The sequence below is a fragment of the Mucor mucedo genome (assembly GCF_025094135.1).
Source record: "Mucor mucedo strain NRRL 3635 chromosome Unknown EV154scaffold_31, whole genome shotgun sequence".
NCBI lineage: Eukaryota > Fungi > Mucoromycota > Mucoromycetes > Mucorales > Mucoraceae > Mucor > Mucor mucedo.
Genome location: NW_026252315.1, coordinates 276991 through 296000, shown reverse-complemented (window position 1 = coordinate 296000; position 19010 = coordinate 276991). Strand labels below are relative to the sequence as shown.

The following is a 19010-nucleotide window of genomic DNA, read 5'->3' as shown; positions in this document are numbered from 1 at the left end:
TGACTGTCATGAAAAAAAAAAAAAAAAAAAAAAAAAAAAAAAAATTAAAAGCTATAGAGGAGGCGCTTAAAAGTTTGGAAATCACTGAAGAAATTTCTAGCACCAGCCAAAATTTTATAAAGGAATTCTTTTATGTTTGCCTTTACATTTATAGAAGACCAAATTTATATTACCGACTTTCCATAAACGAAGCGAGCTTTAACCATAGTTTCATATAGCTTATAATAGAATTTATGGTGGACAGTATGCCGGATATCACATTGAAATTCTCACCTGGATAATGTTTTCTGAAATGGACAAACGAAGAGTACAAAGCAGATGCTTGCATTTCAGCCGAAGAAAATGAATTATCTACACTGAAAACATCGGGAAAGATACTATAGGAAGATAATTCGAAGTATGGTAGTGACCATATTAAAATACACTATGGTGCCTTGAGCATTTTCAATGCTGTATGCAAAAAGTACTATTGGGCCACTGAAGCAACCGCTTCAGAATTACACATCCCGTTTCTTCATGCCAGGCGTACGTAAAACTTATTGAAAGTTATTCAACAGTGTTAAGGATATCATAGATATAATAATAAAGTCAATTGTCACATCACATAATAATATAAAAGTTAATCATGAATCAGACATTATCCCGCTTGTTCTCATCCTACCGTTGAAGTCTGTACACAGGGCACAATCCTGTGGCGAGTAAATTTATTCTGCAAAAAGCAATACAATCGAATGGGCCTGGACTATAGAATATTAATAGATCCTGAGCACAAATATTACTCTTGTCATTTGATGTTATAACTGTTGATCCCTCTGACTAATATTTATATATTCAGTATGGAAGGGCTACATTTAAAGACATGTTGATTATCATTTATTATCACCAGGCTATTACATCATAATCCAATAAGGCGCTTAAAATTTTCCCTAGAACCATCAAGTTCTTCATATAAATATCCATAGTTTTTTCTCGTAGACCATCATACGTTTTTAAATTAGTTAATTTTTTTTCGTCCATAATAAAGTGGGTTTACTTTAATTTTGTTCTCCATGCAAAACAATGGTTCTTTTTTATGTGATCGTTGAAAGAGCTAGAAGTAGAAAGTCTGCTGGGACAATTAGGGCAACTGAATTTATTGTTACTTTCCCATGATCGTTTTACTGTTATCATTTCAGTCGATATTTTGCATGTAAAGGCACAGAGAGCTAAAAACTTATTCTAGCAAAATTTAAATGTATTTTTGAAATAAAACTCTTTTATTATTATCATTCTACTATAAGACTAAACGGACATCATATTCTTTGAAAGACGCTCTTCATCTTCTTCTGTATAATTTAATCTCTTGAAAAGAAGTCTTTTCTTTTCCTCCCATTCACTGTCCAAGATGGAGAAATACGCGGTGTCCCTATTCACACCCTTAATAAGCATATGTTGTCTCATAATCGATTCCGCAGTGTACCCCAATTTGATTGCTGCTTTTTTAGAAGGCTCATTTTTAGAATCACATTTCCATTCAGCTCTTCTATACTTTTGATTTTCAAACAGATAGTACAATAACAGTAATGAACTTTCTGTGTTGGCATATGTTCCCCAAAATTCTGGTGTGTACCAGAGTCCACCTAATTCCGCTCTTTTATGGGAATGTACGATATTCAAAAGATTGATCTGTCCAATTTTTCTGTTTGATGCTTTATCTACTACCACAAACTGGATCCACATGGAGTCATTGTTTAAGTCCAAAAGAAATTGTTTAAAGTCACCTGCACTTAAAAAGGGCTGCTTGTAAGTATCAAAGTACAGATAGTCCCAGATGGTTTGCTTTTGTGGTGTTCCATGAGAGTTTTCGTAAAGCTCCTCATAGTCTTCTTCAGGGTTAAGTCTTTGGAGTCTTATATGCTTGCCCTCAAGAGGTCCTATGCAGTGGTCCCTAAGTTGAAAAGTGTTCATGTTAATTGATTATTCAATAAAAAACCTAGATATTTTTCTTTTATGTTAAACACATATTACGGCTTGTGAGTCACAGTTTGTAAGCAACGATGGCGTAATAGCGACGGTTGATATCTACATGCACTCAAAAAATAAATAAAACTATTGATTACTTAAAGCTCAGAGACCAGTAGGGTACAATAAAAATAGCGGTGTTATACCTATTGCTGACTGATTTGGTATAGTTTTGTAGGCATGCAGATGCGTTGCCCTATTAGAGCAAAACATCAAATCATATTCATGAATCACTTGTTTTCCTATATTTTATTTAGGTAAACACGGATAAATTTGTATAAACAAATCATCTGGCTCCTCTTTCCCACATTTGAAAAAAAAAAATTGAAGTTGCTAAATATTTCGCCGAGCTAGTATTTGATATCCAGCTTGCGACCAATTACATCTTTTTTTAAATCAATTGGAGATGTGCCTATCTAAACCATAAAAATTCACGAATGTTTTCTTTATCTTGATATTTAATGGAGAGCTTACGTAAAGAAAAGTGTTATAATGTTTTCCTTTTTGGATAATTATTGACTTTATAGGTACTTGATACGTGACGATCTTAATTTAACTTACAATATTACACTAGTTGCTATCCTCATATAGAGCTCATCCTATGACAAGAATCGCTCTATACATGATAACAAGTGTGTCACAGCTGTTTATCTATTTCTTTTTTGAATTCCCAAATATGGTTTGTAGAATAAATCTCTCCCTCGTTTTTCGTTAAAATACGTTTCTACTGATAAAGGTTTAGTTAATAAATGTATTTTCCACCAGTCAACAGTTAAAATAAGAACATGCCAGCTCAATGTGGCCTATGAACTTTTCCCGCCGTATCACATTAACTGTTACACTATTGGTGTGCCTGGAAAGTAACACTGATATGTAAAACTTTATGTGACACAGATCAGTGACTGGAGACAAGTAAAGCACGAAACGATCGTTTATGTACCCTGTATACTTTCTCAGTTATGTACATTTTGCACAACGGAATTTTTCCTTTTATTCTCACGAAATATAGTATAGCCTATCTTTTTGTACACGGAAGAGAAATATAAATTGAATTATTCAAGTAACGTTTATGTTAACATGATTATAAATCATGTGAAGATTAGATGTTATTCATGCTAAGCTAATGCAGGGCTTAATTGTTAATATAAATGTACAGGAAGTCTTAGATAAGTAATGCAAGTGGAGTTAGAGTATATGTAAAATGGGATTTTAGATGTATGTCTTGTATCACAAGAAAGGAACGATCATATCCTGTGTAATAAAGGGGCCTTTGAAACACAGAATAGCCGTGGACCGTTGGGAAAGATACATCTACTAGATGCAAGTTTAAATTACTTTGTTCCAAATACACATGTACTCTCAATAGTTACAAGCTGTAACCGCACTTTGTATAACCCTTACTGATACAACGCTATAATACACGCGTTGTATCCAAAGGGAATTTTTAATAGAGTTTGACAGATTTTTATTTAATTTCATATAAAAGAGCATGATCGAATGCCATTTTTTTTAAAATTATCAACCATCCTCCTTCATCCCCTTTAATTACCTACCCCTTCCATATCATTTAATGGTTTCTTTCACCACTATCGCTCAAGGTATTGCCTTGGTCTCTATCTTAATTATGAGATCTGAAGCCGCTCCTGCTGTTAGCGGCGTGGATGCCAAAGTCATCTCTGGCAATGAAACATTTACTGTCTCTCCTATTGAAGGAACCGTCTCCCTTCCTGCCATTACTTTCGAGGAACTTCCTCCCATCATTGCTGATCGTGTTGTCCCAGTCACTAATCCCGAATTCATCGCTGATCTCAATTCTGAAACGAGAATTATTGCTGAAAACAGACAAATTTTCGCAGCCAACGGTGGCAATCTCACTCGTCTGGAACGACGTGAAGTCACCAATGTTGCTTCTACCGGATTAACATTCACTGTACCTGCAAATGCTCCTCCCGCTACTTTTTTAGCCAGTAGCTCCGTTACCACAGCTACAACGGCGCAAATCACTAAATTCAAGCTGTTCTCTGCCATTGCTGCCACCACCTACTGTGATAGTGTCACAATTTCTAAGCAATGGACTTGTACCTACTGTAAGAAGTATGTTCCCGATGGTAAGATCATTGTTGCTTTCGAAACTGCTAAGCATAAAATTGGCGGTGTCTTATTGAGAAGTGACCTTCAAAAGACTATCTTTGTTGTCTTCCGTGGTAGCAGCAATCTCGATAACTGGATCACTGTAAGTAACTTCTTCATTTTTTTTTACCGCAACTTTATTTTAATACGTTTATTTAGAACTTGGAATTCATCAGAGGCAGCTATACCCCTGTTTCCGGAGCTTCCGCTCACATTGGTTTCTATAATGCTTATAAAGAAGCCTCTACCTATTTCTTCCCTCAATTCTTGGCTCAACATAAGGCCTATCCTACCTACAAGGTTGCTGTTACTGGGTAAGTTACAAAACAACTTAATTATGCTTTATAATAACTTTTCTCTCTCTTTCCAGTCACTCTCTTGGTGCTGCCCAAGCTGTGCTTGGTGCTATGGATATTTACCAACGTGTCGCCACTATTAATAAATCCAATTTGAGTATCTACACTGGTGGTTGTCCTCGTATTGGTAACGACGATTTTGCTTACTATGTTGATGCCACCAAGGTTCCCCATTACCGTTCCGTTCATAACAGAGATATTGTTCCCCATGTTCCTCCTCAAGCTTTGGGTTATTATCATCCTGGTATCGAGGTTTGGACCAAGACTGCCACTACTGGTCGTAAGTCATTTATAAACTATATATATTTTGCATACAAGGATTAAGTATTATTTTATTAGAACTTTGCTCTGGTATTGAAAATGATGCCTGTTCCAACTCTATCGTTCCTTTCACAAGCACTGAGGATCATAGAACGTAAGTTTTTATAATAGATGCAAAAATTCACATTGGTATTGGTGCTGACATAATTTCTTTTCTAGTTACTACGGTATGGTCAATGGTGCGTGCTCTTAAAAACCTTAATTTTTACTGTGACGTGTTCTATTGATGTAGGACACGCGAATTTTTTTGAAAAAAATAAAATATCAGTCCTTTTCCTCTGTGGGGAAATAATAACCAACTTTTTTTATTTCTTCTCTTTAAATTTCCCCCCTTTCTTTATAAGGATGACCATTAAAGCTGTTATTTTTGATATTGGTAAAATTCATGCAAGGGGGACGATCTTTTTCATGTGCATGTAGTTAAATGATATTTTAGGTGGAGTATGTGTTGGATCTCCCATGGCAGGTATTCATCGATATGAGCAACAACATGGATTGCCCAGAAATTATATCAATGTTGCCATGTAATAAATAGCTTTAGTGTTTTTTGTGTACCCCCAAAATATTAATAATATTTTATAGCGTACAACAAGGTGAACATGGAGCTTTCCAAGTAAGAAAACATGATATCCAGATTGAATACATACTCACAGCTAGAATAGAAATTAGAAAGAGGAGAGGTTAAACTTGATCAGTTTTATAAGGACTTTGGATCACAGCTGTCCCACCCGACCAATAAAAAGCATTACAAGACCTACCTCCAAAAATCCGGAAAGGGTAAAATATGCATTTTCAAAGATCCTGAAAAGAAAAAAAAATCGTATTTAATATTTATGCCCCCCTTTAAAATAGATGCTCCAGACAATATTCCAGATATTTCTGTAGATGGCAAAGAATTGTTTGCTACAATGATGTCAGAAACTGCCAGATTAGACGAGCATATATTTCTTGCTATCCAGAAATTGAAAGGTACATATCCCGTTGTTTACTTCATAAGTTTACTAAAAAAAAAGTGCATTAGAAAGCGGTAAATTTAAACTAGCTGCATTGACCAACAATTTCGATTTGCCCGAGGATGACCTGAAAGAGGCCGAGGCCATGGGAGCGTCTGCAGCAGCTGAACTTCGCAAATTGTTTGATTACTTTATTGAGTCTCGACTCATTGGTTTAAGGTAATTTACATCAGACATTTGTGTGAGAACCGAAACAATTAAATCTCTAGTAGAAAACCAGACCCCAAAATTTATCATTATGCTTGTAAAGAAATCGGAATTGAGCCTAATGAAGCGATTTTTTTGGATGATATTGGCATGAACCTTCGGTCAGCGAATAAGGTTGGGATGAATACTATTCGTAAGTTGTGAAATTTTGTAGACTTTTATTGGGGGATATAAGATAATAATACATAATATATAATTAGAGGTCAAAATGGGACACTCTAGAGAGGCAGTGAAGCAGCTTGAGGCATTAACAGGTCTAGATTTGCACAGCAAACCTGGATCCAAAATCTAGGGGAATAAAGAAGCATTGTAAACGATGTATATTTTCCTTCCATCTCTTAGAATTTCATCTGATTCGGATAAAGAGGGCTAAGTTTTTTTTTTTTTTTTTTTTTGACGTATTAGCAATGCATTTTGGATTTCTTTAGGATAAAACTCACCAGCAATGACCCTTTAAATTGCTCGTTCTGGGATTCTATCCAGGTTATGAGGGCCTCCCTGACCAAAGAATCTGGAGCAAGGGCAAATTTAGCATCGTCATCATTCTGCTGAAGAAAGGTGTGATTGTTTTGCCACCAAAAGGTAAAGCCGTACCTTCTTTGGTTCTCAGAACATTGTGAGTCAAGTGAGACAATAACGATCTTCAGCAGCAGTACGGCGTTTCCGTTAAATGAGTTGGATGTCTTGTACAATAAACCAGAAACATTTTGTAAAGTGATTGCATTGGCCTTTATAATAGTATATTGATTTAGCTGATAAGATCGTTTCAATAAGCCTTTCAAGCTTTGATGGGTTTTCTGCAATGAGTTTAGAATAATGATAATAAAGAAAAACTTGGATTTTATTGCATATTTACGAAACTTTTTATTTACCTTTTGTACATGGATAATATGAGGTAATAAAATTAAGGGTTCAGAACTAATTTCTGCTGTATTAATATCGAATTGGGGCGAATGAGGTGGTGTTAGTAAACCAGCAGTAACACCCAGATTATCCTTGTTTTCGTTTAGGAGAGCATGTTCTTCAAGTGGATGTAGCGCTTCCAAAGCCACAGGGGACTCTTCCTTACTAGGTACCTTTTCAATTTTGAATAGGGAAGCATCTCTTCTAACGGCAACGTGTATATCGGATACGCTCACAATTTCCTCATCATCATCGTCGCTAGATACGATATCTTCTGGCGCAAACGATATCCTTCTCTTTGTTGTTGTTATTGTTTGTTTTCTGTTTGGTGTGACAAACACGACATTCTTTTCGTATTCTTTGGAGCAGACATCTACAAGAATTGTATCTGCACTTGGTCTTCGAATATAAGAGGAATTTGTTTGAAATTGCAATGAAGTTACTCGATCTATAACACGATATGAATGACCATTATAAGTATGATACCGAGATGGACTATCTAATTCACATGTGAGTAATTGAGTCTCCCTAAAAGTTATAAGAATGTATTTACCTGTAAATAAAACAGCTGGAGCATTGCCACAGTAGGTAGTGGAAGCGTCACTTGTATGACTACTACGGCTACTACCCGATTCACTGCTGCTATGATAGAGTTCAGGGTGGATATTATTAAGACTCCAGGCCGAGTTCTTTTTTATCATTCGTCTATTGATATTAGTGTGAGGCTTGCATTTCACATCTTGAAGGGCTTCTAATTTTGATTGTATAACTTTCGACATTTCGATAACTTTGATGTATTTTTCTCGGTCTTTCTCTGATTGTAATGACGATGCCAGCTTGGATAGTTCTACCTGTTGAGATTGAATAGATGACATGAGATTAATTTGAGAGCAAATATCGGATTTTCCATCTTGCTCCATCTTTGTACTTTATTCTGTTTTAAACAAGAAGAAAGATATAAACAAACAAACATTATTATTATTTTTTTACTTGAAAAAAGGAGAAATCTTAAGGGGTATCCAAATTAAGTCGAGTCTCCTTTTTGTCATAAAATACGATTGACTGCTTCATGTGTAAGGAAAAAGAAAGTTGGTGTCACTGCCTATTGTCATGGTAACCTCCCCCCAACCCCCTTTGTATTACCATGCCACACGCACACAGAATGATTCGGAAAGTTGAACAGATTTATTCCGTGTAAGCCGATCATATAAATAAGAGTGCATATAACATAATTAAATCTTTTTTATTCATAAAAATTAAGCATAAAACGCATGGGACATATATGGAAAGGAGAGGGGAGGGGTAAAATCATAAAATGAGGAATTTAAAGCAAATCGTAGGCTTGGTAGTTCAAAAAGATGGGCGTATTGGAATGATCAACAGGTGGGTAATCCTTACATAATGAAGGAAGCCATTGAGGATTATGGAGTGTGGTTTGAATAGGTAATTGGTTGTTATAGTAATGGTTGGTGTTACTTTGGAAAGGAGTTGGATACCAGTTGTTCATATTAAAGGAAGGTAAAATGATGGGGCTGTAAATCAAGTCTTCATCCAAAGTGGCAGCACTATGTTCAGAGTGTTCAGAAGGTGTTGGAGAAGCTGGAGAAGCTGGAGAGGCTGGTAGGATGGAAGCTGCGTCCAACTGTTGCTGAAGTATTTTGCCGTCATTTAATACATCATCCAGAGGTCTCCAGGATAGGTTTTTTTTAGGCTTCGTCTTTCCAGAAATTAGCATTTCGTTGAGAGGTCTCCACTGTAAACACGTTCTCTTTGTGCTTTTCGTATGAGCTTGTTTCTGATGCTTTGTCATGATTATCTTCCTTGCAAAATACTTGTTGCAGCCATCAAAGGTACATTTGTAGGGTCGTTTTCCAGTGTGAATTCTTCTGTGACGTGCTAATGAACTGCTGTCGCTGAAGGATTTTCTACAATCTTGGTATTCACATTCGTGTGGACGTTCGCCTGAATGAGTTCTTAGATGGACTTTTAATGCTGAACGCTACTTAAAAATTGAAAAGAGTATTATTCGAATTTTGTTTGTTTTAATATATTGAATTTGGATAATGTTATACCTGTATAAAGCTTTTTCCACATTTGAGCTCGTGACACACATATGGTCTGATAAAGGAAGGTTAGACAGAATCAAACGTGAGGAGTTTAAATCGCCGATGTTTACCTTTCATTGGTGTGTATTCTGACATGCCTAGCCAAGTCGGAGCGTCTTCCTACAATACAAGACATTGGATTAATCATCAGTTTGATTTTTTTGGCGGGGTAAATTTACCAAATGATTTTAAGCAGCCAGGTAGAGTACAGGGATGTGCTTTAAATTCGCCAACTGGAGATCCATTATCGATCAATTCTAGGATTTCCATATTTCTTCAGTGAAAAAGAATGAAATTGCCAAATATGATAAAATTATAAATTGCCAATCAAATAAAGAAAAAAAAAAAAAAAAAAAAAAAAAGAGGAAAGGATTGAATTGAATAGAATTTTTTTCGTCTTGTTAAATAGTTTTTTTTTAATATTTAAATCCCAAAGGGGAAATTTACCCTCATTATTGTATATAGTCTTTTTTTTTTTTTTTTTTTTTTTTTTTTTTTCTTTAAATGGTTGACAGGGTTCGGGCCGTTTTGAATGAAGTCATCGCGATTTATTTAATTGATCAACGATTCTACATGATTCTTTTTATTCTTTTAAGTAAGACCCCCCAAAAATAAATCACACGTTTTATTCAGTTGACGATCGATCTTTATTTCTTTTGAACCAGTTTACTGTCACACTCCTTGTTTGAAGTGGCGCTAATTATTGTTGCGATCTACGCAATAAGTTACGTCTCACTCTCAAGGCAGTTGCGCCGGCACCTTCAGCAATTTCTTGGGAAAGATAAGGAACCTTCTTCCAAGGCACATTTGCAACTCCATCAGACCTTTCCAACTTATTATCCATCATCATCCATACAGGCAATCGAAGTTCTCCCTTGATTATACCAGACACCTTTTCAAGTGTACTAGCAGGAACAGGTGTCAGTAATAAGAAAGCATGTCGAGATGGATCGATCGCTCTGACAATACCAACTCCATGACAGGTTGTCATGCGCGGTACTGGGGCTGGGTGATCTAAAGTATTTAAATATGTAGGAGGAGTCTAAATATAATTTCCTTTTAGTTCATTCAAATTGTATTAATTATTATTAAACACTTACAAAATCATCGTTCAAAACTTCCTTCTTTGGTCCATTTTGTGCTTTGAAATCAATGACATCACCAATTAATCCAACTAAACCTCCATTTAATGCATAAAACAATTCCTCCAATTTGACTTCTTCATAAGTGACCCATACTTCATTTAAACTTTGACGCCAATCAATCACATACGGGATCTTTTCTACCATGTGTTGATTGAAATTCCACGTAGGATGCAAGTAATGTTCTACACCCATACCATTTTGATGAAAATAGGCTCCTAACGTAATATCACGCATTTCCAATGGTATAATATTATCTGTAAAAGTCGACACAGTGGGATCTTGTAACACACAATCCAGGTGATGTACGATAGGTGCCTCTCTTTCTACTTGGAATTCTTCGGTTTCAATAGGTAATATATCCATTGCAAATGTATGAGGTATATTCTTGTATTCAAGAATATGATGGTGCATAGAAAAGATATCGGTTGGCATCAATTTTTGAATTTGACTAACAAGTAAATTATAGCCAACGCCTGTAATCCAACCTTGTGTATTTACAACTAATGGGATCCATTCTGATTGTTCTTCGCACATAACTTTGGCTTGATCTTGCTTATAATGTTCGAACAGCTCATAGATACAATCCAAAAAATAGTCGGGGTTGCCTTTAGGTGTGTTTGATCCGAAAAAGAAACTACGCTCCGCTTCTAATTGTTGATGGGTATAAGCTGGACCCAAGATTGGATTGGTAAGATAATGTAACGATAATAACCCAGCAGGTGTAAATTCACTTTGTCCAGCATCCGTTTCGATATAAGCAACTTTTTTGTATTTGGTCAAGAGTCGATTCACAAGATATTTAGAGCAACTTGATTTGCCCATATCTTTAGCACCACAAACAACACTGACAGGAGGTGTGCCTCTTTCAGCTGCCCTTTCAAGCGCAAGATCTGATCGTGCTTCCCAATTTTTCTCGATCTTGAAAGCTTTTATACCACCAGTGACTTTGAGAATAGGATGGAATCCAGGTAGAAAGTTAATTTCCAACTTCTTTTTGCGAGATGATTCTTTGGGCGTCATCTTAAGCAGCTTTCTTCCATATGCGGCCACTGCGTCACTCGAATTTTCTAAACCAGAGATTCCGTCCAAATCCTTAATCACAATAATACTTTCAAATTCACCCTCTAATGCATTAAATACTGCTTCGGTCAAATTCTCATCGATCTCTGTAGTATATTCATGCAATGGAATCGATGCTTTATCAATAGATTCTGATCCAATACGTAAGAGTGCATGTGTACGTGGTGAAAACACTGGATAGAATGACACTAGCACATCTTCCTTTACGTTTTCAGTCTTGGGAACCTCTCTACCGGACGAAATAACTGCTCCTGCAACTGTCATACATCCATATAAAGGTGCTGCCAGCACTTGTCCCATGAATACGACGTCCTCTCCTCTTTCAAGTCCAATAAAAAGATAAGTATCGTTTTCTTGCTTTATAACACAACTGTTTTTGTTCGTTGCCTTAAAATTACTGACTGAACTGAGATCTTTCAATTTGGTTCTATGATTGATAGATATGTTTAAATGCGTTGTCATGATGCGACCTTAATTTTCACTTACACTTTGATCTTTGCTCTCTTTGGCTGTTGTTGCGAGGAAGTAGAAGAGAGAATGGGAATAGAAGGAAGAATGGGAGTAGAAGGGAGAATGGGGGTTAGATCTTCAATAGGTGTGGTTGCTCCACTAAAGGGTACATCAACTTCAGCATCCATATTTTCTCTCAACACCATATCGTCTTCTTCATCTTCTTCGGTAGCACTTAGCACCTCAATACCTTCGCCATCCTCTTCCTCCTCCTCCTCCTCTTCTTCGTCAGAATCATCCATAGTAATATCCTCTTCAGGTTCCGTATATAAGCCGGATTCAATAGCGGCTCTTCTAGCGGCAAGAGCACTTAAAGGGGCAGCAGGAGTACGTGCTTTGACAGACGCATGAGACGTCTTAATTTCCACAACTGCGACGAGTTCTACCTCGGGTTCGTTTTGCTCTGATTCACTTTGCTCTGGCTCGCTTTGTTCTGGCTCACTTTGCTCTGGCTCGCTTTGTTCTGGCTCGCTTTGTTCTGGTTCGATTGGCTCAGGTTCGATATTACGTGTTCTCTTCGATGATCTGGTTGGCATTTTGACATTATCAAGATCTATTTTAAATAAATATCCTTAACCAATGTTTTAAATACATTAACAAATTCCTTACTTGTCGCAGCCTTCTTAGGCTTTCTAGTTTGATTGGCGTTGGTCTTTCTTTTGGGAGGCATTTTTGAAGTTATTGACGAAACGAACAAAAAATAAGAGATCTAGAAAAAAAAAACTTTTTGATGTGAAATGCTAATCCCAAGTCACGTTAGCGGAAGCATAATATTATTGGGGGAGTGTACAAAAGGGACTGAAAGATCTGGGGGTTTTTCTTTTCTTTTTTTAATATTAAAAATTATCTCAAATGAGCAAATTCACTAGTCAGTTTACTTCTTTATCACCACTTGTACTCACTTCTCAGTCTGAAGAAGTCGATCCATGTGAATGTGATAAGAACACTACTTCCATCACCATGAACAAGTTTGACCCTAAAGATCATGAGTTGACCAGTCTTATGGATAACAACAAGCGTTGGGCTGCTGCTGTTATCAAGGAGGACCCAGAATTCTTCAGTGATATTGCTAATAAGCAAGAACCAAAGCTTCTCTGGATCGGTAATAGTGAAACAAACCCTTGTATTACAATCATCTTTTGTTTACTAATTATCTCCTTTTTTAGGTTGTTCTGACTCAAGAGTTCCTGGTAATACAAATCAAACGCTTGTTTTGGCAGTGGCATTAACTCTTTTGTTTGTTTTATAGCAAACCACATTGTTCAATTAAAGCCTGGAGAGATCTTTGTTCATAGAAACATTGCCAATGTGGTTAACCACAGTGACTTAAATTGTTTGTCTGTCATTCAATATGCTGTCGACGTCTTAAAGGTGGAACACATCATCGTTTGTGGTAAGTATTTAATCCTGGTCGTGTCTTACACTTACTGACTACTCCTCAAGGTCATTACAACTGTGGCGGTGTTACTGCTGCTGCAGGCTCAGGTCAGTTCGGTTTAATCGACAATTGGTTACGTTCCATCAAGGATGTCTACAGATGTAAGTTTAGGACATGTGACATCTGTTGCTTTCAGCTGACCGTTTTAAAATAGTGCATAATGAGGAAATGGATGGCTTAAAAACCGACCAAGAAAGAATTAGAAAACTTGTTGAGTTAAATGCTATCAATTCTGCCAAGAATGTTTGTCATTCTACCATTGTTCAAAATGCTTGGACTAACGGCCAAAAGTTGACCGTTCATGCTTGGGCATATGACATTGAGGACGGGTAAATATGAATAGAGACCACATGTTTGTATAAACCTGCTTACATTTTTATATTTTAGTTTGGTTAAAAAGTTGGATTGGTGTGTGAGTGATAATGAGTCACTCGAAGATATCTATCATCATGAAGTTTAATAAACAGCATTTGGACGGAACAGTGAATTCATCGCTTTTCGTCCCACATTTTGAGCAATTATGGGATATAATCGAAAATAAACAAGATGAATTTATTCGTGAATAAAATGATATCTATATTAAACACACTCTACTAAAAGAATATAAATGCATCATAGCAATATTGTGACATCAGCCCGTAACAAAAGGCTAAAATTTAAACATATATCAACTGTCGTCGTAAAATCCTATTATTTTTCCAACCTTCTCAAAAACTTTCGGAATCCGAACAGGTCTATATCCAGCAAGAAACGACTTCCGAATTCCAGACTACAGATCAGCCAAATCATGTTATCAGTTATTATTGTGACAAACAAACAGCATATTTACCAGAAACAGCTATAGTTGGACTACCTTTACTGAAATCACAGGTTAAAAATATATTGCCCATGGCGGTTTTATTTCATTTTCTCCGCAGGATATAAAAATCAGCTCCACAAGTAGGTCCGCTGTTTGATAGTGTGCCTATATATGCAAAATAGAAATAATGTACCCTCTCTTTCACACCATCAAGTTTCGACTCTTTCCTAGGGTTATCGCATGTTTTGGGGCCCATGATCATGATATTTGTATACATTTAACATCGTCAGGATGTGGTTATGAAGAAGCAAATATTAGCAACTTATTTAGCGAAGCAGTTTGTATTTCAACAATGTCATTATAACCTGACTTGACGGATGGATTGCACCTGCTTAAAAAAATGAAGCGTACAAAGCAATTTAATAATATCATTGCTTGAGCTTGAGTCCACTAAATCTGAGTGTGATAATGTGCTGACATTGATATAACAAAGCTTTTATGCACCTATTTTACACGCCTCTTCAATGCTGTTAAATCCAGGTTGGACGGGATCTGCACAATAATTACCACAGCCACATACGGAGGCAAACAAACGAACATTATCCATTGATTATTAAAAAAACGATATCTGTTAACAAGAGCTATCAAAATTAATACAACCCCATTCATCAGTTGTTACTAAAGTAAAAGGACAAACGAGCTGGATCAGGGATATGCTCTTCCTTCCAAAACAACTGATTTTCTCACACCGGGCGGATTGGTGAAAGATGAACATAGTAACCTAAATTCCCCAATTTTTTGGATACTCAGGTTTATAAAAAAAGACCAGTAACAATTTTAAGGAACAAAAATAAATTTTATTATAAATTAAGGCATTAATAAATTAAAGACAAAGTCCTTCATTGATATCGTAGTAGCTGTTGTTAAACATTGTTAGTACAGTGATCCCAAATATACAAAATTAACTTACGTCAAATGATCGAAGAAGCTAACAATAGGGACAATGGTATTAGAGCAGGATTGGCTTTCAAGGTTGGTGGGACAGATGCCTATTCAAAATGTTAGTTACAAATATTTTATGCTTCTGTTAAAAAAAAAACTTACTGTAACCACCAAGAGTCTTATCCCAAATTTCGACACCAGCATGAAGGAAACCCATAGCTTGAGGAGGAAGATGAGGAACAGGATCTCTGTTATGTACAGAGCGGTAAAAAGGAATACGGGTAGCATCAACATAGTATGCGAAACTAGTATCACCAACACGAGGGCAACCAACGGTATAGACACTCATGTTATTGGGACCAAATCTTGAATCACGTTGATAAAGATCCAAAGCAGCCAACAACGCATGAGCACCACCAAGAGAATGTCTAAGTATAATCATGGTGTTAGAAAAGCATCGCAACAACATATGAAATAGATTGAGTGCTTACCCAGAAACTACGACTTTGTAATTAGGGAAATTAGAAAGTTGTTGTTGAACATAAGGGAAATACTTGTCTGCAACTTCATTGTAAGAAGCTAAGAATCCTGTATGAACTTGGGCACCGTTGACAGGAGGGTAGTCAGTTTTTGTCGTGACCAGATCCTAAATAATTGTGTTAACAAATGTCGATAGTTAGAAAAAATAAACATGTAGTTTACTCACAGTGATAGACTGACGAATGGAATTTGTACCACGGAAGACAACATGAATTGTTTTTTGACTATCGCTTCTCAAAACAAACCCAGTGGTATCAGATATAGGGGAACTGAAAGTAAAGATAAGCTGACCATCAGGAACATATTTTTGGCAATTTTTGCAATCCCAACGACCAAGACCTGTCACAGTACGACAGTACGAAGTGGAAGTAACACCAGCATAAAATGCGAGAGTGTTAATTTGTTCAGGAGAAGCAGCTATAGAGATATCATTGCCATTATCAAAACGGCTCAAAGTATCCTTGGCACTAATAGCAGGGACTCCAGCGGGGAGATCGATAGCCATGCCATGAACGGACTCCAACTCTTGACGTTGAATCATGCCAGGATAGTCAAAACCAAGTTCCTTGAGCCATTCTATATTGTCTTCCATGTTTTGAACCTCTCCTCCTACTCCAGCGACCTTCAAATGAGGAGGTGCGGGATGAGTACGATTTGTAATGAGAGGTGGAAGAGTGAAGTTACTATGTTTGGCAGAGTTATCTTGGGGAACATCTGAGGGTACCTCAGAGGAAGGAGGAGCGGCGTGGGATGTTCCGATAAACATCATGGAAACGAAAAAGACACCCTTACTGATAGATACGAAAGAGACCATCTTTGGCTAATAAATTAAGTCGGAAGGGATATATTAAGGTGGTATAAAAGAGAGTTGATATTGATAATGATAGAAACTTCTTCAGTAAAAAAATCTTTCTTATATACATGGCTGGAATATGTTAATATTTTAAAAATACATCAACGAAAAATGTTAAGGAAAATGAAATTTCAAAGTAGTCGAAATATCGTAAGCTGCATAATTTGCCATATCACATAATCAATACCTGCATAGAGTTTTTTTTTTTTTTTTTTTTTTTTTTTTTTTTTTTTTTTTTTTTTGTTGTCAAGAATGTTTCTCACTCATTACCGCGCCTTTTTTTTTTTTTTTTAAATGGAGCTTATTTGATTTAAGGATGGCAGAATAAAACCGTATTTTTAAGCAGAAAAAATAATCGTGGTCCCCCAATTAAGCTTCTGTAACGCAACATTAATGTGAGGTTACATGATCCGATATAGTAATTGTGATGTGGTGTTACAGCCACCCCCATCATCTTCATGAAACCTTATTTTCCTTCAAGTAATTTAAACTAAGAAACACCAAGACGTGCAATTTGCATCAATGAGAACCTTGTGGACGATCCTCGTGCTATTTTAAAGCTAACTGACCCCTTTATAATGGCAATAGACGTTACGCCATTAAACACAAACTATATCGGAGGCTACCAATGATGTGGAATGAATTCAAGGTGAATCCTTATTAACGTGTCTTTCGTGTTTTTAACGCAATTACCGACTAATGTATTTTAACAACAGCAATTATGATTTAGGAAAAAAAAAGTGAGCCGATACAATGGATCCATATGTTTAAAAATAGAAATATTTTATAAGCCATACATTATGAAGGTAATGTTGCACAGTTTTCCAGGTTAAACAGAATAGTATGTAAGGTTTTCTGTCAGTTATTAGACTATCCCCTCATGTTTGCAAAATTTGGAATTTATACATGCATTCCTTCTTTGTTATTCTATTTATTCATTGTCATATTAGCACAATAATTTTCAAATTGCTTATTTTGTACCGCATTGAATAAACCAAAACAAAACCAAATCTTACTATAATCGCAGCTCAGAAAAATTCCCAATGATCTACAGTAACCTCATGGCAACCCGGTTGTATTCACTTCATGTTTGATCAATGGTTTTCAAAAACATTTAAAGGCCGTCGGTAAATGTAAACTCCGCCACTTGAAACTTTATAGACAAAAAATCGCATATTATGTCACACTAAATAAGTATACGTACAAAACATATTGAAAAAGAATAAACGAACAAGAAAATGACACACCAAATTATTAATTAAAGTGGCAGCGGCTATATATGGTGCTAATCAGTAATTGAAGACTGTCGTCAAGTAGACGCAAATCAGTGTAACACAAGAATACGGGGTATTATACATTAATAAGAGGAGATAGAGATACACACCTCTATTATTTTTTTGCTGAAACGGGATTATAAAGATTCAAGTGAAAACAAGTTTCGCCGATTAAGTAATTACCAGCGGTTAGTGACTTTACTATCAGGGGTATCAAAGCTATGAGATACAAGAAGAAGAAACCTATACATCACATTAAAACTCGACAGTATGACCAGAGACTCTACAGCTCAACAATTATGCGTTAATTTGCAGCACATTGTTGTTTAGTTTTCGGAGAATCGGTATTGTTTAAAATTTTTATTTACGAATAGCACAATAATGTTCAATCGTGCGTACTTCTGGCAGGAAGCACTATTTAGTATGCTTAATGCAATTTTAAATTTAAACCTAAATGATAAAAACCCATTGGAAGACGGCAAAATTTATTTATCAGATGTCACTCCTTTAAAATAACATTTAATTTTGGGAACGACTTTTAAAGTCCCTGAAGCCAAAGGCCGCTAATCTTAGATAACTATGGACGTTAATTTTTGATGCGTTTTAAATTTTACGAATGACTGGTATATACATGCCCGAGTCCAACGGTAAATAACAAACACAAGGATGGAATTACTCTGATTTAGCTGTCATAAGAAATACCCGAAATTGCTTTCCTCGAGAAAAGAATGGTAGCAAAAAAAACCCTAAAATGGATACATAGGACCCATCATCAACTAAAATGATCGCGATTCAAACAAAAACATTATTGGAAAACAAAGCAAATCCTAGAATGTTGAACCTGGCCAAATTTCAGTCTGTAAATATATTTTAGGCAAGGTATACTAACAAGAATGTTAGGTTATGGTATTGATACTTACCAAACATAACAACGGAATCTCATTTTTTTCAGGTCTTAACATGGGAGACCAAGGAATATATTAAACAACAGGCCAAAATTATTTATTTTTAGAAGTTTAATTACCATTATCAACTAAACGTTACAATATGAATACATTATCTGCCCAAATGTGCTTATTTATGTATGCAATGCTTATATTTATGATTAAGCTTTTGTCATAGGGCATCATTGTAGATTGCTCACCCGATTTAGCAATGGCGTTAGTTATGCTGTTACGAAGTTTAAACTCTCTGCGTGAATTAAAAGTGATCTTATTTTCCCTTATGCTAAATAAATTTAAAACGATTAATTATTAAACTCTATAATAAAACAAAAAATTTACTTTAGTCACAAATTTACCAATCAATGAAATAATAGTTCATGCAATTGATAATTCACCTAATAAAGCGTTGCGCCACATTCTCTCTGTTTGAACGTGGATGTATATTATTT

At 36.0% G+C, this 19010-nt stretch overlaps 8 protein-coding genes across 8 annotated transcripts; 3 read left to right on the top strand and 5 right to left on the bottom strand.

Moving 5' to 3' along the window:
* Positions 1–1252: 1252 nt before the first annotated feature.
* On the bottom strand, positions 1253–1972 carry EV154DRAFT_504117 (acyl-CoA N-acyltransferase). The gene has a single exon (XM_051601003.1). It carries the CDS (start codon positions 1945–1947, stop codon positions 1282–1284), a length of 666 nt encoding a protein of 221 aa, XP_051459212.1. The 5' UTR covers positions 1948–1972; the 3' UTR covers positions 1253–1281.
* A 1555-nt stretch (positions 1973–3527) lies between these two features.
* EV154DRAFT_550511 (lipase) lies at positions 3528–5104 on the top strand. The gene is made up of 5 exons (XM_051604929.1): positions 3528–4234; positions 4291–4445; positions 4502–4767; positions 4827–4902; positions 4968–5104. Exons 1-5 carry the CDS (start codon positions 3572–3574, stop codon positions 4999–5001), a joined length of 1194 nt encoding a protein of 397 aa, XP_051459211.1. The 5' UTR covers positions 3528–3571; the 3' UTR covers positions 5002–5104.
* Positions 5087–6433, top strand: EV154DRAFT_504113 (HAD-like domain-containing protein). The gene is made up of 8 exons (XM_051601002.1): positions 5087–5184; positions 5245–5332; positions 5391–5421; positions 5471–5585; positions 5661–5777; positions 5830–5980; positions 6034–6161; positions 6229–6433. The coding sequence occupies exons 1-8, from the start codon at positions 5154–5156 to the stop codon at positions 6318–6320; spliced, it is 753 nt and encodes a 250-aa protein (XP_051459210.1). The 5' UTR covers positions 5087–5153; the 3' UTR covers positions 6321–6433.
* Positions 6326–7767, bottom strand: EV154DRAFT_385256 (uncharacterized protein; the record flags this gene model as incomplete). The annotated part of the gene is made up of 6 exons (XM_051595035.1): positions 6326–6397; positions 6469–6825; positions 6901–7023; positions 7081–7189; positions 7271–7455; positions 7669–7767. Coding segments are annotated over 6 exons (945 nt in total), but the record flags the coding sequence as incomplete, so codon positions are not given.
* A 381-nt stretch (positions 7768–8148) lies between these two features.
* Positions 8149–9388, bottom strand: EV154DRAFT_504110 (uncharacterized protein). The gene is made up of 4 exons (XM_051601001.1): positions 9216–9388; positions 9108–9156; positions 9004–9049; positions 8149–8930 (listed from the first exon to the last, which is right to left on the bottom strand). The coding sequence occupies exons 1-4, from the start codon at positions 9304–9306 to the stop codon at positions 8256–8258; spliced, it is 861 nt and encodes a 286-aa protein (XP_051459208.1). The 5' UTR covers positions 9307–9388; the 3' UTR covers positions 8149–8255.
* A 348-nt stretch (positions 9389–9736) lies between these two features.
* Positions 9737–12307, bottom strand: EV154DRAFT_480056 (uncharacterized protein; the record flags this gene model as incomplete). The annotated part of the gene is made up of 3 exons (XM_051598306.1): positions 9737–10078; positions 10137–11688; positions 11748–12307. 3 exons carry the CDS (start codon positions 12305–12307, stop codon positions 9737–9739), a joined length of 2454 nt encoding a protein of 817 aa, XP_051459207.1.
* A 316-nt stretch (positions 12308–12623) lies between these two features.
* On the top strand, positions 12624–13669 carry EV154DRAFT_562081 (carbonic anhydrase; the record flags this gene model as incomplete). The annotated part of the gene is made up of 6 exons (XM_051605714.1): positions 12624–12873; positions 12938–12961; positions 13021–13164; positions 13215–13310; positions 13364–13538; positions 13597–13669. 6 exons carry the CDS (start codon positions 12624–12626, stop codon positions 13667–13669), a joined length of 762 nt encoding a protein of 253 aa, XP_051459206.1.
* Positions 13670–14879: 1210 nt separating this feature from the next.
* EV154DRAFT_462166 (lipase) lies at positions 14880–16563 on the bottom strand. Its single transcript, XM_051597579.1, has 5 exons — positions 15657–16563; positions 15442–15596; positions 15113–15378; positions 14979–15057; positions 14880–14925 (listed from the first exon to the last, which is right to left on the bottom strand). The coding sequence occupies exons 1-5, from the start codon at positions 16302–16304 to the stop codon at positions 14892–14894; spliced, it is 1182 nt and encodes a 393-aa protein (XP_051459205.1). The 5' UTR covers positions 16305–16563; the 3' UTR covers positions 14880–14891.
* Positions 16564–19010: the final 2447 nt, after the last annotated feature.